This window comes from Dermacentor andersoni, chromosome 1 (assembly GCF_023375885.2).
Source record: "Dermacentor andersoni chromosome 1, qqDerAnde1_hic_scaffold, whole genome shotgun sequence".
Classification (NCBI taxonomy): Eukaryota; Metazoa; Arthropoda; class Arachnida; order Ixodida; family Ixodidae; genus Dermacentor; species Dermacentor andersoni.
In genome coordinates this window covers 171160756-171176997 of record NC_092814.1, presented here as the reverse complement: position 1 = coordinate 171176997, position 16242 = coordinate 171160756, and the positions used below count along the sequence as shown (strand labels likewise).

General features: G+C 44.3%; 1 protein-coding gene across 1 annotated transcript in view; it reads right to left on the bottom strand.

Annotated features, from left to right (window-relative positions):
• Positions 1–16242, bottom strand: part of LOC126546986 (neuroguidin) — a 61533-nt gene that overhangs the window by 13127 nt on the left and 32164 nt on the right. The window contains exons 9-10 of the mRNA XM_050194754.3: positions 10557–10605; positions 1931–2020 (exon numbers count right to left, since the gene is read on the bottom strand). Of these exons, the coding sequence (XP_050050711.1) occupies positions 1931–2020; positions 10557–10605 (139 nt within the window). The remainder of the gene's footprint in view (positions 1–1930; positions 2021–10556; positions 10606–16242) is intronic.

Here is a 16242-nt window from a genome sequence, read left to right as displayed (position 1 = left end):
TTTCAGGGTCCCTTTAAGTTGCTACCACGGCCATTTTGATAATCTCAAAGCCCCGAACCAGTGCACTTGCATGCTGAGCCGCTGGCAGCCATGGGCACCACGGCAATGCTAGGCCTAGCTGCTTCAACATTCGCTGCCAACTTTTCTGTGGTTTGGTGCCGTGTTCTTCATTGAAAGCATTCACCACTGTCAGTAATGGCGCTGGCTCCACCTTTGTCCCTTGCCAATGACTTAGAAGCAGGGAAAGCATGGCAAATTCAAGCATTGAATAGTGCCAGCTCCCAAAAGTGAGCTTTGCTGCAATGCAGCAGTTTTTAGCATCAAGCATAGGCAGTGTACTGCGGTGAAACATAACAAGAGTAGAAAGGGCCCACTGTCACGGGACACAGTATGTATCCCTTAGTTACACACACTTGCAGCTTCTGTCTTCTGTCACAGTACGAGGACCAATACGCCTGATAAGTACACTGGCAGGCCTTTAGAGCTATATTGAATGGGCCTGTAGTGATCTGAGCCCTTGAGGGCAGTAAAAGGCAGCCATTAATATTTTCCAGATTTCCACTCAATATCTTGGATGTTTTTGCACCCCCTAGAAAATCTGAAAAATTGGTCGTTGACTGCACAGCACTATAATTTTGTAGAGGATTTCGAAGGGAATGACTGTTTGATATAGCTAATAATTATATATATATCTGGGTTTGATATACTCAGGACCGACTTTACATGTAACTTTATGTACTTATTTGAATATGAGGCCTATTTGTTTTTCATCTGGCTCTAATTTTATGAGTTTTTAATTATATTCACAAAAAAATTAGCAATATGAATAAAGATCAGTTCCTCAGCTTTCACTGAACAGGACATCAATGACTTCTGTATGGTTAAAGAAATCCAATAAGAGCAACCTTATAGCTCTGCCTACCCCAGTACAAGAGTGGCAACGCTTCGAAGCCGACGTTTTTCTGTTTGTTCAACGATGCACTTCAGTGATGCCAACGTGGGGAAACCCACCAAAGAAACCAAATCTTATTTTGCATAAACAGACCTAATACTTAAATGTGGAGGCAGTGGAAAACAAGGCACCATTAAACACATCAGTGCAAGTTATCACGTAAACAATTGAGTGTTCTACATGCCTTGCTCAGTAATCAGCACCACTGGCACAGGAGCATACACACAATCATTTGGAACAGAGGTTGCAGGAATGGCCAAGTATTTCTGGCTGATTCAGCTTCACAGATTCTATAAGTGTCCACTATACTTTTGTACACCCACTCCTCATAGTTGTTTCACCCTAAACATAGTGTTTAACCATAGCTATCCAGCATCATTTGACCTTAATGAATGATAAAAAAAACTTAGAATATCCAATCTCACATTGAACACAGCTTCAGTAACAGGGGCCACTTAGAATTAAATCTGAAATTTTTGATTTACATAGTTGAATCTCAGTATTACAATGTTGCATCTGACACAAGCATATCTTCATTATATCCAATATTCCTAACAAGCATATTCTCATGACACATTTGATTTCAGTGGGAAAATTCAGAATCACGTAGTTATACCCATCTGTTTGTTATATCAAGGTTCGACTGTATAGCTGCACAACCTACTCAATACTATTTAGGTTCAGTGCAATAAATTTGCCTGCAGAGAGGTTCCTTTTTTTGAGCAAACCTTTAAAGTATCAAGTGCATGCTTGGAAGGACACACATTAAGCCCTACAGTTCTCTGCAGAGAGAGCAAATATTACCATTTAGTATGGAACATGCATTCTCAATGTCAAGATATATATTATAAGATATCCATACAAAGTGATGCGATTGGTGATTCTAACTTAATTTCATGTTAACTAGGCCTGAACGCAGTTAGACAGTGCAGATACCACTGCACCATGATAACAAGGCAACTTAATATAAAACCTTACATCTGCATCATTGGCATCCAAAGCTGAGAAATCCCCAAAGCGGGTCAGGTCCCTCAGGCTTGACATGGTTCCCAACTGCTTTCCCAGGTTCTGCAATATTAACAAGGTGCTGCAGTGCAATGCTACACATAACAAAGAGGGCAAATTGAACATTTTAAAAATCTTGCGATCCTCTAAACAGACTGTGACATTCTTACTGAGAAAGTTTTGACATTTTGCCAGTCACCCTCATGCAGGCCAACTGATGCATAGCGGGGCAGCACAAATTCAAGTAAAAACCTTATGCACAATCTCTGGCACCTTCAGTTGTCACCAATAAAAATACTGCAGCTGCTGTCTGCAGCCAAAGTGCTCTGCCACTAGTTTCAGGGAAGACGGGCAGTGTTGCCATCTTGGTGGATATTGCACCAAATCTAGAAGACTAGCCTTCGTCCACTGCAAAATTGCCTTTTAGCAAACAGCAGACGTTTTAGCAGATAATGAATTAAGATTTGTGAATAACAAACATCTCACTAGAATATGAGTGCACTTAGTGAATATTTATTAGATTTGGAATATCCTGAGCAGAATATAAAAACTGAAAGTCGAGCAAGTTGGTGCGGATTCATTGTTACCAACAGCACGACCAGACAAAGGACAGAAACAAAATGAACAGAGCAATACTTGAAGGAATAAACAAAAGGCAAAAAATAACACACATGCATAGAGTGCATAAAAAAAAAAAAAGAAACTCCCAGGCTCAAGCTACACGTGTTGCGCAAACACTCCTGCAGACTCCTTACCCTTTTTTTACCGCACATGCGCACATCAACATTACGAATGTAAGAAAGTGCCCCCCCCCCCCCCCCATATTAGTAGAAACAAAGAAAAGTATGTCGGCCAGGCATGTGTGACACTGATTGACAAGGAGGTAGAATTCTTCAAAATCAAAAGGTGGTGACATTCGCAGTGCGCAGTAGTCCTCACTTTGGTTCTCCCTCTTTTTGTCTTCTTTCTGTTTTTCATTTTCTTGTGAGAAAGCGTTGCTAGCCTTAGAATTTCCACTAAGCAGACATGACCTTGCTACTGGTCAGGTTCAATTTCACAATTGAATCACGTCTCTAAAGCGAAAAAATTTGACGACACCTAAGCACTTCTTATGAGTTGTGAATGCAAAAGCATTAATGTCCAGGTGAACGCCGCTGAGTGGTCCTTCCAGTTATGAACTCCTCAGGGGCAAGCAAGCACGTTGAGACGCTTGGCCACTATATCTTAGATGGCACAAAGCCGGTGCACTTTGATCTGTGATGTCATGCTACCTTGCCTGATTGCCATGTAATCTAATGGGGACACTCCTGAGTAAGCTGCTTTCATCACGCCAAGCTTGGCAATGGAAGTTTCAGTCCAAGTAGCATGATGTCATAAAGCAGAGTGCACAGGTATGCTATCTAGAAAGCATTGGTTCAGCCCAGTGGGTAAGACACTCGGCTTCTAAACATGGCGTCATACGAAACTCACTACCGTCAACGTTTTCCCTGTTGAATATACTGTTTCTTTATACATTAATTTCTTTATAGCGATTACGGAGGCGAAGTTAGAATGCAGGCAAGAGCTTGCGCAGACAAGGAACGAGCAGATAACACAGGCTTCCGAAAGAGAGAGTGAGGGTGACATGTTGTCGCAGCGATGCCCTCAGGCAACACCTGGTGTGCCAGCGCAGCAGCAGGTTTTCTATTTCGCCCACTCTGCTCTGTCGAGGCACGCATGTGACATAGCGCCTCAGCCCATGGGAATTTAGGTGCTATTTTGGTGGCCCACACACGCCGGATTTTTCGCCAGGGTGTCTACCAAGCTGACGCTTCTAAATTCCCCGAGTGTTCCAGGTTTTCCCTGAGTGACACACAGAACTCTGTTTTATGCCAAGACGGACTGACAGCATGTCGCTCGATGCTGTCACTTTCTAGTAAGCATGTTAAAAAATAAAAAAAATACACTCCATCTAGTTTGAATTAGTAGTGCCTATGTTATTCAAGAAGAAAACAGAAGGGAGGCATTAGTAAAATGCACAGTGAATAAGATACCTCTGAAAAAAAAAAAAAAAATGGTAAAGCCCATTGCAAATCGAGTCAAACATTTTCAAATACGAATAAAAATAGATGCATACAGAAGCAAATATTTTCGGATATGAGTTATTTCTATCAACTTCTATCAACGATTTAACAAAGTTTTCACCCATTTCAAGCATGTACTTTGAGCCTGAATGGCTAGTAAATCTAGCAAAGAACTAAAAGAATATCGGCCAAGGCAAAAGTTATTCCAAGCGTCATCTCGCACGAAAAGCTTGAGTGGCAAAAAAGCCTTCAAAGAGCACGCGGCGCCGGGAAGCGATAGGTAGTAAACACCGCTGCACCATTTGTAACGTTGGGAAATAACTTGCAGAAGCCACAAGGTGTGGGACACGCAGCAGCTCACAGCACTCAGAGGAGCACAAGAGCCAACGATTCCTTCTGCGGAAGGGCGATGGAGAGGGAGTGAACGCTTGGTAATGTGATCAAGCAAGCACGGGGAGGGGGGGCAGGGAGGCATGCCTATCTCCTTCTCCCACTAGCCCGTGGGTCTCCTCCTCTCATGCTGGCCACGTGCGGTATTTTGAAGGTAATCAGTGCAAAGCTTGAGCTGAGCCGGTTGGTGTTTTGATGCGCATTGTTTTCCCACGTGTCTACTGTTGATGGTCACGTAATCTCAAGTGTCCGAGACACAGTGTGAAGCATTCGTTCACATTGTGACAGCAAGTTCGTGGTTATCAAGCAAGATTTGTTCATGTGTTTGCCTGAGCATGCGACACCAATAAAACTGCAAACGTTACTTCGTGTAGTTGTCTCTTTACTATCACCATCAAGACTCAGCCTTTCTGGCAAAACTGCAACTTTTTTAGTTGTTGCTTGGGACGAATATTTGTTCCTCTTACACTTACTTTGAATTTGGGAGCATCATCTGACCACAGCTGTGGGTACTAGGCGCAGTCAGCCATGACTGCAGTAACCATGGTGCCCAGGATTTACAGCACCACGTGACACAACACACGCAAATTTCAGACACCGTGAGCCACGTCAATGCATTGCTCTCAGTGCGACCTGCACTGCATGCAGTGGCACTCATAACCATGATATTGCGGCCTGACTTTCTGATTTGTTTAGAAGTGTTTACAGAGAAGGTACTATCCACTGGAATGCTCTGGGAATAGTTGTTTTTACTGCTGAAACTTTAAAACCTTGAATTGATGAAATTCGTAATATGACAAAGTTTTTAGCTGCAAGTACAATGAAGTTGTACTTGCAGGTTTGACTGTATAACAAGGTTTGAACAAGGTTTGACTGTATAAACACACACACACATATGTGTGTGTATGTATGTATGTATGTATGTATGTATGTATGTATGTACGTATATATGTATGTATGTACTTGAATCTAGGCTGGCCCCGATTCTAAGCCAACCCCCAAATACAGTGCAGTCCACTTATAACGATACCACATATAACGATATATCGGTTATAACGATGGGTCGACATGAGAGTGTCATTTTATGCATTAGGTCTATGGGGAAAAAAACCATTTACAGTTAAACCTGGATGTAACGAACCTATATGTAACGAATTCCTGGATTTAACGAAGTTTTTGAATTCCCCAACGCTGCCCCCATTGAAGCCCATGTATTTTCGACCTTGATGTAACGAATGCGTTGCGGCGGTTAGCCTTGATGTAACGAACTCCCAAAGCTGATCAGTCATTACTTTTAGCACTTTTAAGGAAAATTCGGCCGAAGAAATGCTCTAGATTATTGAATATTAATGCTGTAAGGAGCCAGCAGCTACGCGCACGCCAGGGATTGCCGCGACCGAGCAAAGTTAGCGATGATGATGATGATGGCGGCAACTAGCGCCGCTCCGTGCCTAACGTAGCAGTCTTTTCAGGCTTTGCTTGTCTAGCGTGGCACCAGGTGGCATTGGTATCGGCAGCTGATTTCTCTTGCAGAATTATTTTGTTTCGTATGGATTTGAGGACAAGCATTCTTATTTTGTGATTTTCATTTGTTTCAACGGCGTATACACACTTATGTGTAAGAATTCACTTGAAAAGCAACGCTGATAGCCGGTTCTTTCATTGCCAAGGCGCCGGAAGGGAGAGGGGGAGGGACGATGACGAACGATATCCGTCACTTTTTTTTCTTTCTCTATGGGTGCGTTGCATTCGCCATCTTGAGTGTTGTCCTGCGTTCTGCACGTGTGCATGTGTCAACTGTGCTCTGGTACTGGTTTGTCCGACTTGTTTTGGAGGTGCTAGGCCTGCCTGTCGGCGTGTAGTCGTGCGTCTCCGCTTCTAACTGCGTCGTCGGTTGGTCGTGATGAGTTCTACTGCCAGAAAACGAAAAGTTCTGTCTTTTGAAGACAAACTCGCAATTTTAAATGCAGTCTCCGCGGGCGAGAAGAAGGACGTTGCCACCCGTTTCAGCATTCCAGCGAGCACACTATCAACGATTTTGAGTGCGGAACACAGCATCACAAACGCAGTGGAGTCGGGAACAAGCTCGAAGAAAAAAAGACTGAAGCTGTCCACATACACTGATGTGGACAAGGCAGTGTTCACGTGGTTTTTGGACACGCGAGCCAGAAATGTACCCATAAGCGGCGCGATCTTGCAACAGAAGGCAAAGGATTTTGCGTGTATCTTGGGTCATGACGATTTCAAGGCAAGCAACGGGTGGCTGCAGGGATTTAAGAGCCGGCACGGTGTCGTCGGAAGAGTAATCAGCGGCGAATCTGCCTCCGCAGACAGCGATGCTGCTGCTTCGTGGGTGGCTGACAAGCTGCCTGGAATCCTGAGTCGCTTCGAGACGGCTGATGTCTACAATGCCGACGAGACAGCTCTATTTTATCAAATGCTTCCGGGCCGCACACTAGCGTTAAAAGGCGATGACTGCCGCGGTGGAAAGCAGAGCAAGCTCCGCATAACGATTCTGCTGTGTGCCAACCTCGACGGCACAGACAAGCGAGTCCCGCTAGTTGTCGGCAAAAGTGCCCGTCCCAGGTGTTTTAAGGGAACGAAGCGTATGCCCGTGAAGTATGTGGCGAATTCCAAAGCGTGGATGACTCGGCCAATATTTTCTGAGTGGTTAAAGGAATTTAACCAGGACGTCAAGCGGCAAGGCCGTCAAGTTTGCCTACTGCTGGACAATTGCTCGGCGCACCCCGTCGAGGGCCTGCAGCTGTCGAACATCGAACTGCATTACTTCCCGGCCAACTGCACGTCCCTAATACAACCCCTGGACAAAGGGGTCATTAACAGTTTTAAATGCTGTTACCGGCGCCGACTAATCCTGAAAATACTTCTCGACATTCGTCTGGAACGGGAGATGAAGATCGACATTTATCAAGCAGTCGAGATGCTTGCTGCCTCCTGGCAAGAGGTCAGGGCAGAAGTTATCGCGAATTGCTTTTTAAAGGCCGGAATAGCCAAAAACGCACGGGCTGGTGCCGACGAGAAGGAGGAAGACCTTTCTACTCCGTCCAATGTGGCCGAAGCGTGGAACGAGCTATGTACTAACGGTGGTGTACCCGACGACGTTGAACTGACTGACTTTTTGTTTGCCGACAACGCCGCCGTGACTACAGAAGAAATGTCTGATGCAGCAGTAGCTGAAAGCGTGCAAAATCCGGATGGCGGTGATGATGGTGCTTGTGAGGCAGATCCGTGTGACGTGCCTACTGCAAAGGAGGTGATGAACGCAATGGACGTTATGCGCCGTTTCGTCGGCTCGCTCGACGATGAAGGAGCTCTACACGATTTAGCCTCTTTGGAGCGGCGTGTTGTGCCTACACTCGTGCCGAAGAAGCAAGCGGAAATTACGCAGTTTTTTAGTGTAAAATAAATGATTGAAGGGCGAGTTCACCTTCACGGATATATTGAGCTATTTGGTTTCGTTTCTGCATCATTCGTACGAGCCTTCACGCGAAACCTGCATGTAACGAAAACCTGCATGTAACGAAAAATTGCGAGCTTTTGTCAACTTCGTTATATCCAGGTTTAACTGTATAACGATAGGTTATTCACTGCATATCGGATATAACGATCAAAATTTTGCAGTCTGGACGGCGTTTTCCGTGCCAAATAATCGTAACGTTTGTGTTGCTTAGTTCACGGAAACGAACGATGTCGAGACGAGGCGATGTTTACCTCCGTAAGTTCGTATCTGCCGCCATTACCGCGCAGCGCGTCTCGCACCACCCGCGCACGAGTAGGCGCAGCCAACGTTGGCGCAGCGCGCCACAAGATGGCGCTAGCTGCTTCATGCGCGTCGGCCACAGTTGCTCCGAAAGAGAGAGAGAAAGAAAAAAAAGAAGCGACAAGCAAAGCGGCGCGGTGGCGCCCGTCCCGCGTCTCTTTCGCAATAGCAGGCTGACGCCACCGAAGCAGCTTGCAACCAACGGTTCAACCCAGTTCGAAGATGGCGCCGACAAAGCGCAAAGCTGTGTCGCTTGACACGAAGATGGATATTTTGTAGGACTCTCGATGCGGCTTCAAGGTGAGCGCCCTCGCGAAGAAGTATGAGCTCGTCCAGTTAACGATATCAACCATCTTGAAAACCGGGAGCACCGCGATTGTGAAGGCAGGAGCTATCAGCGGCCATTCCGATCAGCGGAAAAGGGGTTAGAGACCCTTTGTACGCCGATGTTGAAGAGGCGCTTTACCAGTGGTTCATCACCAATTGCTTCAAGAAGGCGGGCTTTGTGCGTAAGGACGAACTTCCCCAACCCGCTGAGACCGACCCGGTGGAAGTCGCTGACATAACCGAGCTCTGGGAGCTCGTTCCTACTGGTGACACAGGAGGAGTTTTTGACTGCAGACAGTGCTGCCTCGTTCTGCGATGAGGTCACCGACGAGGCGATCGCCGAAGATGTGCTGTCTCGACAGACGCAAAGTTGTGCGACGGTGGCGACGGCATCAGCGACAGTGACAACAAGATCGACAGTGGCTCCTTGACCCCGACCACGATGTCCACGCAAAGTGCACTGATGTCGATCGACTCCTTAATTGATTTTATGCATGCTAAAGGATTCCCGTCAGTGTTCGCGCAGCAGCTGGAATTCATGCACACCGCGGTTGTGAAGCTGAAGCTGCCGCAAAAGCAAGTGCAGATTTCGGACTATTTCGGCACGCCTAATCCTTGACACGGTCATTGGCGCTAGAAATAAAGTTTGTTTTTCACGGCCTACTGTATACATCATCTATTCTTTAGAGCAAGTAGCGAATTCGAGTTCAGAGCTGCAAAGGTAAAGAGCGCAAACGCGTTAAAATTTTTTTTTTTATAACTGCAGTCCAGATATAGCGATCATCGGTTATAACGATCATATTTTTCGTCTTTCTTGATATCGTTATAAGTGGACTGAACTGTATCCGAAGCCAGAAAAATGTTTTGAAAAACTTATCTTGAATGTAAGCTGAACAAAAAAGTAAGGACAGCATTCACAAAATGAAAACAGTATTTATTTAATATGAGCATGCCGAGCTCACTCTATGTCATTATCGCTGCTAGCCTCGTACGCTTGCTGACGCGTGCAAGCTCGCGTCTCCACACCCACGCATGTGCAGACAGTGCAGCATGGTTCGTACGCGTCGAAAAGTGGCACGATCTCGGTGAACAGCTCCTCTCTGTCATCGCGCGCTTATCTTCCTTATTGCTATCATCTCAAAGCGGCACATGCAACAGGCGTCTCCTGTTGCCCCCTCTAATGATGGATCGTTTTTCTCATCGATGCTGAAGTCCCATCAGGCTTGAACGTTTGATGGTGCGTATGCGGCTAGCACAACTTTTCGTTTGTGGCATCGCCTGTTTGGTGTCATTACGATAACGCCACGCCGCACACCGATACTTGGCCACCATACCGATACGACACAGGTCACAATGGCGAAGTCACTCATGTACTTCAGTTGGCTTGTGGCGCGGCTAGTAGTGGCTGCGATACTGACTTTTCTATATGGCGCTAGCTATGCACCATATTTATCATTTACAATTACAAACTGGCCCATTTTTAAAAATCCTTGAATTTAAGCCGACGCTAGAGTTTCGTATATGATTATGTGAAAAAAAAAAAAAAAAACTATCGGCCTAGATTTTAATAAATACGGTATGTATGTATGTATTAAAAATTAAATTATGGGGTTTTACGTGCCAAAACCACTTTCTGATTATGAGGCACGCCGTAGTGGAGGACTCCGGAAATTTTGACCACCTGGGGTTCTTTAACATGCACCTAAATCTAAGTACACGGGTGTTTTCGCATTTCGCGTATGTATGTATGTATGTATGTATGTATGTATGTATGTATGTATGTATGTATCACCAGCACTTCATTCCCAATTGGGTTGTATTGTTACTTCATCAGGAGCACAAGAAATGCAAAGAGGCAGTTTCAACCCACATTTTTCCAAGAAACATGCACTTAAATAATGTAAAACCATAACACAATATAGGAAATATGGATTCAAGTTTTTTTACAATAGATAAAGCATAAAATAGTCTTTGATATCACTTTCACAAACATCAATGAAATTTAAACTTAATGGTAATAAAGGTTCAAGCAACTCACCCTTTCCTTCTTGGTCAATGTAAGTCTCAACATGTTGTCTTCTTCATACCTAAACATAACAAACGTGGAACCAAATGTCAGATGGTATTCGACAATATATATGAACTGACAGAGTCACAGAATTACAAAATGTTCAATGTGTGCGTATATATCCCCACACAATTAGAATTATTAAACAAATGCACTATTCACAGCACTTTTTATGAGCTGGCGCAGTGTTTCTGCACTTAACTTTTTGTCACTTGGCAGCTAGGAAAGCTCTTATTTACAGGTTCTAAGCTTAAGTTCCTATTTTTTTTTTTTTGCGAGGCGTGCTCTAAATGTCTTGCACATGAAAATGCTGCAATTTGTAACCAAAACTAAAGAAACAACAAAACATTACCCCTTTCTTTTTTTCTTCTTTCTGGGGGTTTACTTGCCAAATTTACCATATGATTATGAGGCCTGCTGTAGCAGGGGACTTCAGATTAAATTTAACCACATGGGGTTCTTTAACTCCTTTGTTATCATGCTTATTCAGATCGATAACCGGTGATTGATGCTTTAAATCGCCAATTTCAACATGTAGAATCAGTTTGAATTTTCCCACTGTGGCGATGTTGTAATTTTTGACAGACATTTTTGTTAACTATTTGTTAACTAATGTGCACGCATTGTAGCAAAAAGGGGAGTTTCTATCCCCCTCTGCCACACTCAAGAAGAAAGCATGCCAGTTATGATTACGCAGCACTAACATCAAATTTTTGTGATTAAAAAGACTCTCAGCAAACCAAGAATTAAATTATGTGGTTGGCCTTACCATCTGACAGTGCTGAGCAATAATTACCCGAAAATAATGCCAGCTGTTCACTAGTAAGCTTTGGATTGGAGTCGAAGTAGTCTTATTCCACAAAAAGCACATTTCTGAAGGCCCACCGTATCTCCAACATGTGGGCCTGGCCTTTTCAGCCAGTTTCCAAGAGTTTCGGTTTCGCTTCTCTTGTAAAATACCAGCGAGGGGTGCTAACAGTGTTACTACGCACTTATTGAAAGTCACTCCATTGGCAGTGGCGCGCTGCCCGACTGCGTTGCGAGCAAAGTATTTCACTCGAAACTATGCTACGCCCGCACTTGAATTTAGTAATGAGGACTCAAGCTAGAAGTCTGAAGATGACAGCAAACCACATCCAAGCTACGACGACAACGATGTTGGGCCTAGAACAACTAGGCCCAACACTACGGAGCAGCGCAAGACAGTTTACAACGGCGCGGGATTTCTTTCTACTCTTCTTCAGTGCAGAAGTGATAAAGACCGTCTGCGAAAATACAAACAAATATGATTGGATGCATCTTCTGGAGTAGCTCAGCCACGCTGAGAGAGATTGGTCCTGGAAAGGGGCAACTCTAGACAAACTGATGAAGTTTATTGGAGTTCTATCACACCACCCTCAGAAGGTGCTGAAAAAGGAAAACTGCCAAATGGGCTACAAGGACCGCAACGTTGAATAAAAAATAAACGCTTTGTGCGAAAAGTGCAGATCGTACGTCTGCTTCACAAAAACCAGGAACTGCTTGACCATATGGCAGGAGCTATAAAGCAGTTCCTGGTCTTAGCTTCTTTTTTGTATCCGAAGAATGGCAGTGTACTGAGCATTTACATTTCCAGACACTTTTTCTGGGTGATTTATCATTGAAATGTATACAGTGGAATCTTGTTGATATGATCTTCACAAGAACTGAAAAATAAGGCATATCATTCGAAAATCCTGTTATCCAAAGCAAGCTCCAAAAAGTATGAAAATAGGCGTACTCAGTCACAAACTCAATAGCAAAGGTTCATATGGCGTCGAGTGATACTACTACGCATAACATGTTATGCAGAGCAGCATCACTCAAAACCACATGAGCCGCAGTCAACAGACTTTTATTCAGCAACGTTGAACCAGTTTGCCAGTTTGCTCTGAAGTTTCTTCTTTTCAATGTTTGTAAAAATCTTTGCTGGAAGTAAAAAAAAAAAAAAAAAAAAAGAAACTTCCATTTCCTCACTTAGCAACGTGGCTGCACTGTTGCAGCAGTGTTTTACTGCCGGCAGCACGCCACGTGTGTATTTCCTCCACTGTGGCTGGGGCTTAACACATTGTTTGGAGGTCATTGGAATGTTATTTAATATAGTACACTGAAATATAAAGCTGAGATTTAGAAATATTAGTAAAAGCCCACTTCTGCAGTCATATTATCCAATTTTTAGATGTAAACGCGATCGCAATAACCATATGAATATACATTGCTCCTATGGGATGGTGTCCGGGAAAAGAAAGAAAAATGTATTACGCAGAATCGTATCAACAAGACTTCACTGTATTCTGAATTTTCTTTGATATTAAGGCTTTTGTAGATGTTTCTTATTGTTGTTTTTATCAACTGACCACAAAAATGCTGCTTTCTTACAATTTTTATGTGTTACCTGATAAACTTTTTTTGCTTTGTGTATGTTTTTGGAAAGAGCATTTCACTGTGTACAATTTGCTATGCTGCAATGTGTGCCGGTATATTATTTGTAGTGGCAAAAACTTTTCTCCGAGACCTATAAAAACAATAATTTTCTCGAGGTAACGAAAGATTTAACATGCACCCATTGCAGGTACACGAGCATTTTAGTGTTTCACACCTATCAAAATGCAGCTGCTGTGGCCAGCATTCGATCCCGCGCCCTCGGGCTTAGCAGCACAATGCCAAAGCCACCACGGTGGGTAGAAATTTGATGAATAGTGATCTCATCAAATAGCTCTAATATTACCAATAAAGCAAAAGTTTCTTCGAGGTCTACAATGGAAAGCTTAGGAAGGTTCAGTCGCACCAAGCTTGACAATGTCACTGCTAAAATGACAAACTCAACTGCATCTGGACTGCAGTTGAGATTGGCTGTTGCTCAGGCTGTTTAGGCGGCCTGGACTGCAGGAGGCAAACATGTACTGACACCCGTTTCCTGAGGCCACATTACTCAACAGCTGCTTTTCCTTTCGTACGCTTGCACTCAATTTACAGTGACATCCGGCGCTTTGAACCAAAATTTTCTCATTACAGTTTCAATTACGCCCCAATGATAAAAGAAGAAATCATAAGAGATATGAACAAAGTTAGTATATCTACTCGAATACAAGGATAAGCTTTTCTCCAAAAAGACTCTCGGCTTGTTATGGACAAGAGTGCGTGGACATTTCCTAGGCACAGCCACTGCCACATCTACTACCTCTTGCTCGCAAGGTATGCGTTCATGTTAGACCGTGTGGCATGTTTCACCAGACCATGTAGCGATTTAGGGTTGGAGGGAGGTGGACATGCGTCCCCTGATGTTGTCTTCTCTGCATGGCTCTCACATATGCTGTATTTTGGCTTCCCCGCGTAGCAGTGCGACACCACCGGTTGTTGTAGTTGCAGAACAGTACGAGAGATGGCGTGAGGGTAGAGCTATTAATGTCACCCGCGGGGTTACTCGGGTGCTAAAGGGGCTGAGGTCATGCACAGACAACCACGTGGTCACTGACACAATTCATGGTGCTGTCCCATGAAAGGCTTCGGAGAGAGGGACCAGAATGGATGAACATGATCGTTCAAACACGCTACCGTTTGCGTGACTGTACACACGAACGATGTCCGGCATGGGGCAAACATATTCCGCAGTGAATCGGAATTCCTTGATTCGTCAGTGTCAATGGGCATGCTCTATTTGTTGTAATTCAACTAGCTGGCATTGCTGTACAAAAGGTGATTATGTTTGCACTTGTGTGTTGTTCGTCGGTCCTAAGAGCATGTCTGAGAGCCCACATAGCAAGGTTGGGCCATAAGTGCAGATACTGCACAATGAAAAGCTCCAGAATGCAAGAAAATTGTACTGTTCCATTCCTGTTTTGGTTCATGAAAAAATAGTTTTTTCGGATTTTGTTTCAGTTTTGTTTCAACACCCTAGTGACATAACAGCAAGCACCTGGCTAAAAAAATTTTTATGGAACTGGTTTGCAGGAAAAGCGTGTTAAAATAAATGTCGTGGGTGTGCTGGGAAACTTAATATATTGTGCTTTCCCCTCAAACATGGAAGCTCAATTGTTCTAAGCAAAAAAGTGCTGATATCTAGTACACTTAAGGGGGGATGTGGCCCTCGAAAAACGAAAAATCGTGAAAAAGTTGATTTTTCAAAAACAATATTTTTGGATTGTATGTCTCAGAAACTGCCTGTTCTGTAATTATCAGCACCTAATTAGACCGTAAAGTATATAAAAAAAACTACTTTTGAGGCCCCTGCGGCCCGCAAAACACGCAGAACTGCTGAAATGAAGTCAAACTTTGTGTGCGCACCATTCCCGGCCCATGCGGCCTGCCCGCGCCATCTTGGTGTCGTTTTGACCGTGAATTCTTTGTCTCTGTTTTACCGCTTTGCAAAATGGCATCGTCAGCGCGGTTGAGGTGCTATTGGCGTTTTCCCTCGATGTGATGCGGAGCGCTGATTGGCCAGGAGCAGCGCGTTCAAATCCCACGGGCTAAAATGTGCCAGCCATTGGCTGCTGCGCAGGCGGTGGCAGTGGCTGCTCCCTTTGATGCCGCGCCCGCCGCGCTCGCATCGTTGTTGCCCCTTGCTCCGTCCGCCTCAACAGATGCCTGCTTGCGAGCTGCTCACCGCCAATCCGACACACTGAGTGTGCCTGGAGCCGCAAGAGCTAATTGGAAGCTCCGCAGGAGCTTTCTAATAAAAACACGTGTTCAACGTTAAGGCCTGTTTTATCGAAATGGATTTTTTCGCTAATAGTGGTGCTGGGGAAGGTGATATCTCAAGAACTGGTCTTCAGATTTCTGTGCCATCTTTTTTATTCTGTTCCTGAATGACTTTGCCAGGGTGTAACAAGCTTCTTTTTTTGAAAGCTGGTGCAGTTAACTTATAATAAGCAATAATTTTTGATGAATGTGGTCATTGCTGGCTACATAAAATTCAAAGTTACGTTAAAATTTTTTGAAGGGGAAATTAAAGAAAAGGACTTTGTAGCACCCTGGGATATCTATCAAGGGATCATCACAATGAATTTCAGCTTCCTACGATGTGCTGGCATTTCTCCAGGCTCTTCCTCAGGCATATACATGAACCACCTAGTTAGACCTCAATAACTCTGGAACTAATAAACACATCTTCATGAAACATTGCAGTTCCTTCGGTGGTGTGAACGTACCCTGAAGGTTTCATCCGGATATCTTAAAAAATAAAAAGTTCGGTCCACAGGGTAGCCTCCCCCCTTAAGCAGGGGTGTGCAAATATACTTGGACTTTGTTATGTATAACGAAACAGGATATAACGAAGTAAATTAAATTCCCCTTGATATCCCCATAGAGTTTCGTGTACAGTCGAACCCACTTATAACAACATTCAAGTGCCACGAAAATTCCCTTGTTATAGGCGATAATTGTTATAACCAGATTGCATGAAAAATCTAAATAGGGGGATGGCAGAGCTGATATGAGAAAACTATAGAGACAGGGACGCCAGTGCTCCTCCCCACCACCTTCCTCCGCCCGACTGCTGATTGTGTTCACTTGTTTCACTGCTTCGTGGGCGCTCCGATCGCATGTAACAAGCCACTGCTGTCGGCGGTAAAGAATGGCGTTGCTATAACAACTGCAAAGAGGTGTCACGGGTGGCAAGCGATATGCGAGCACTGCCGAG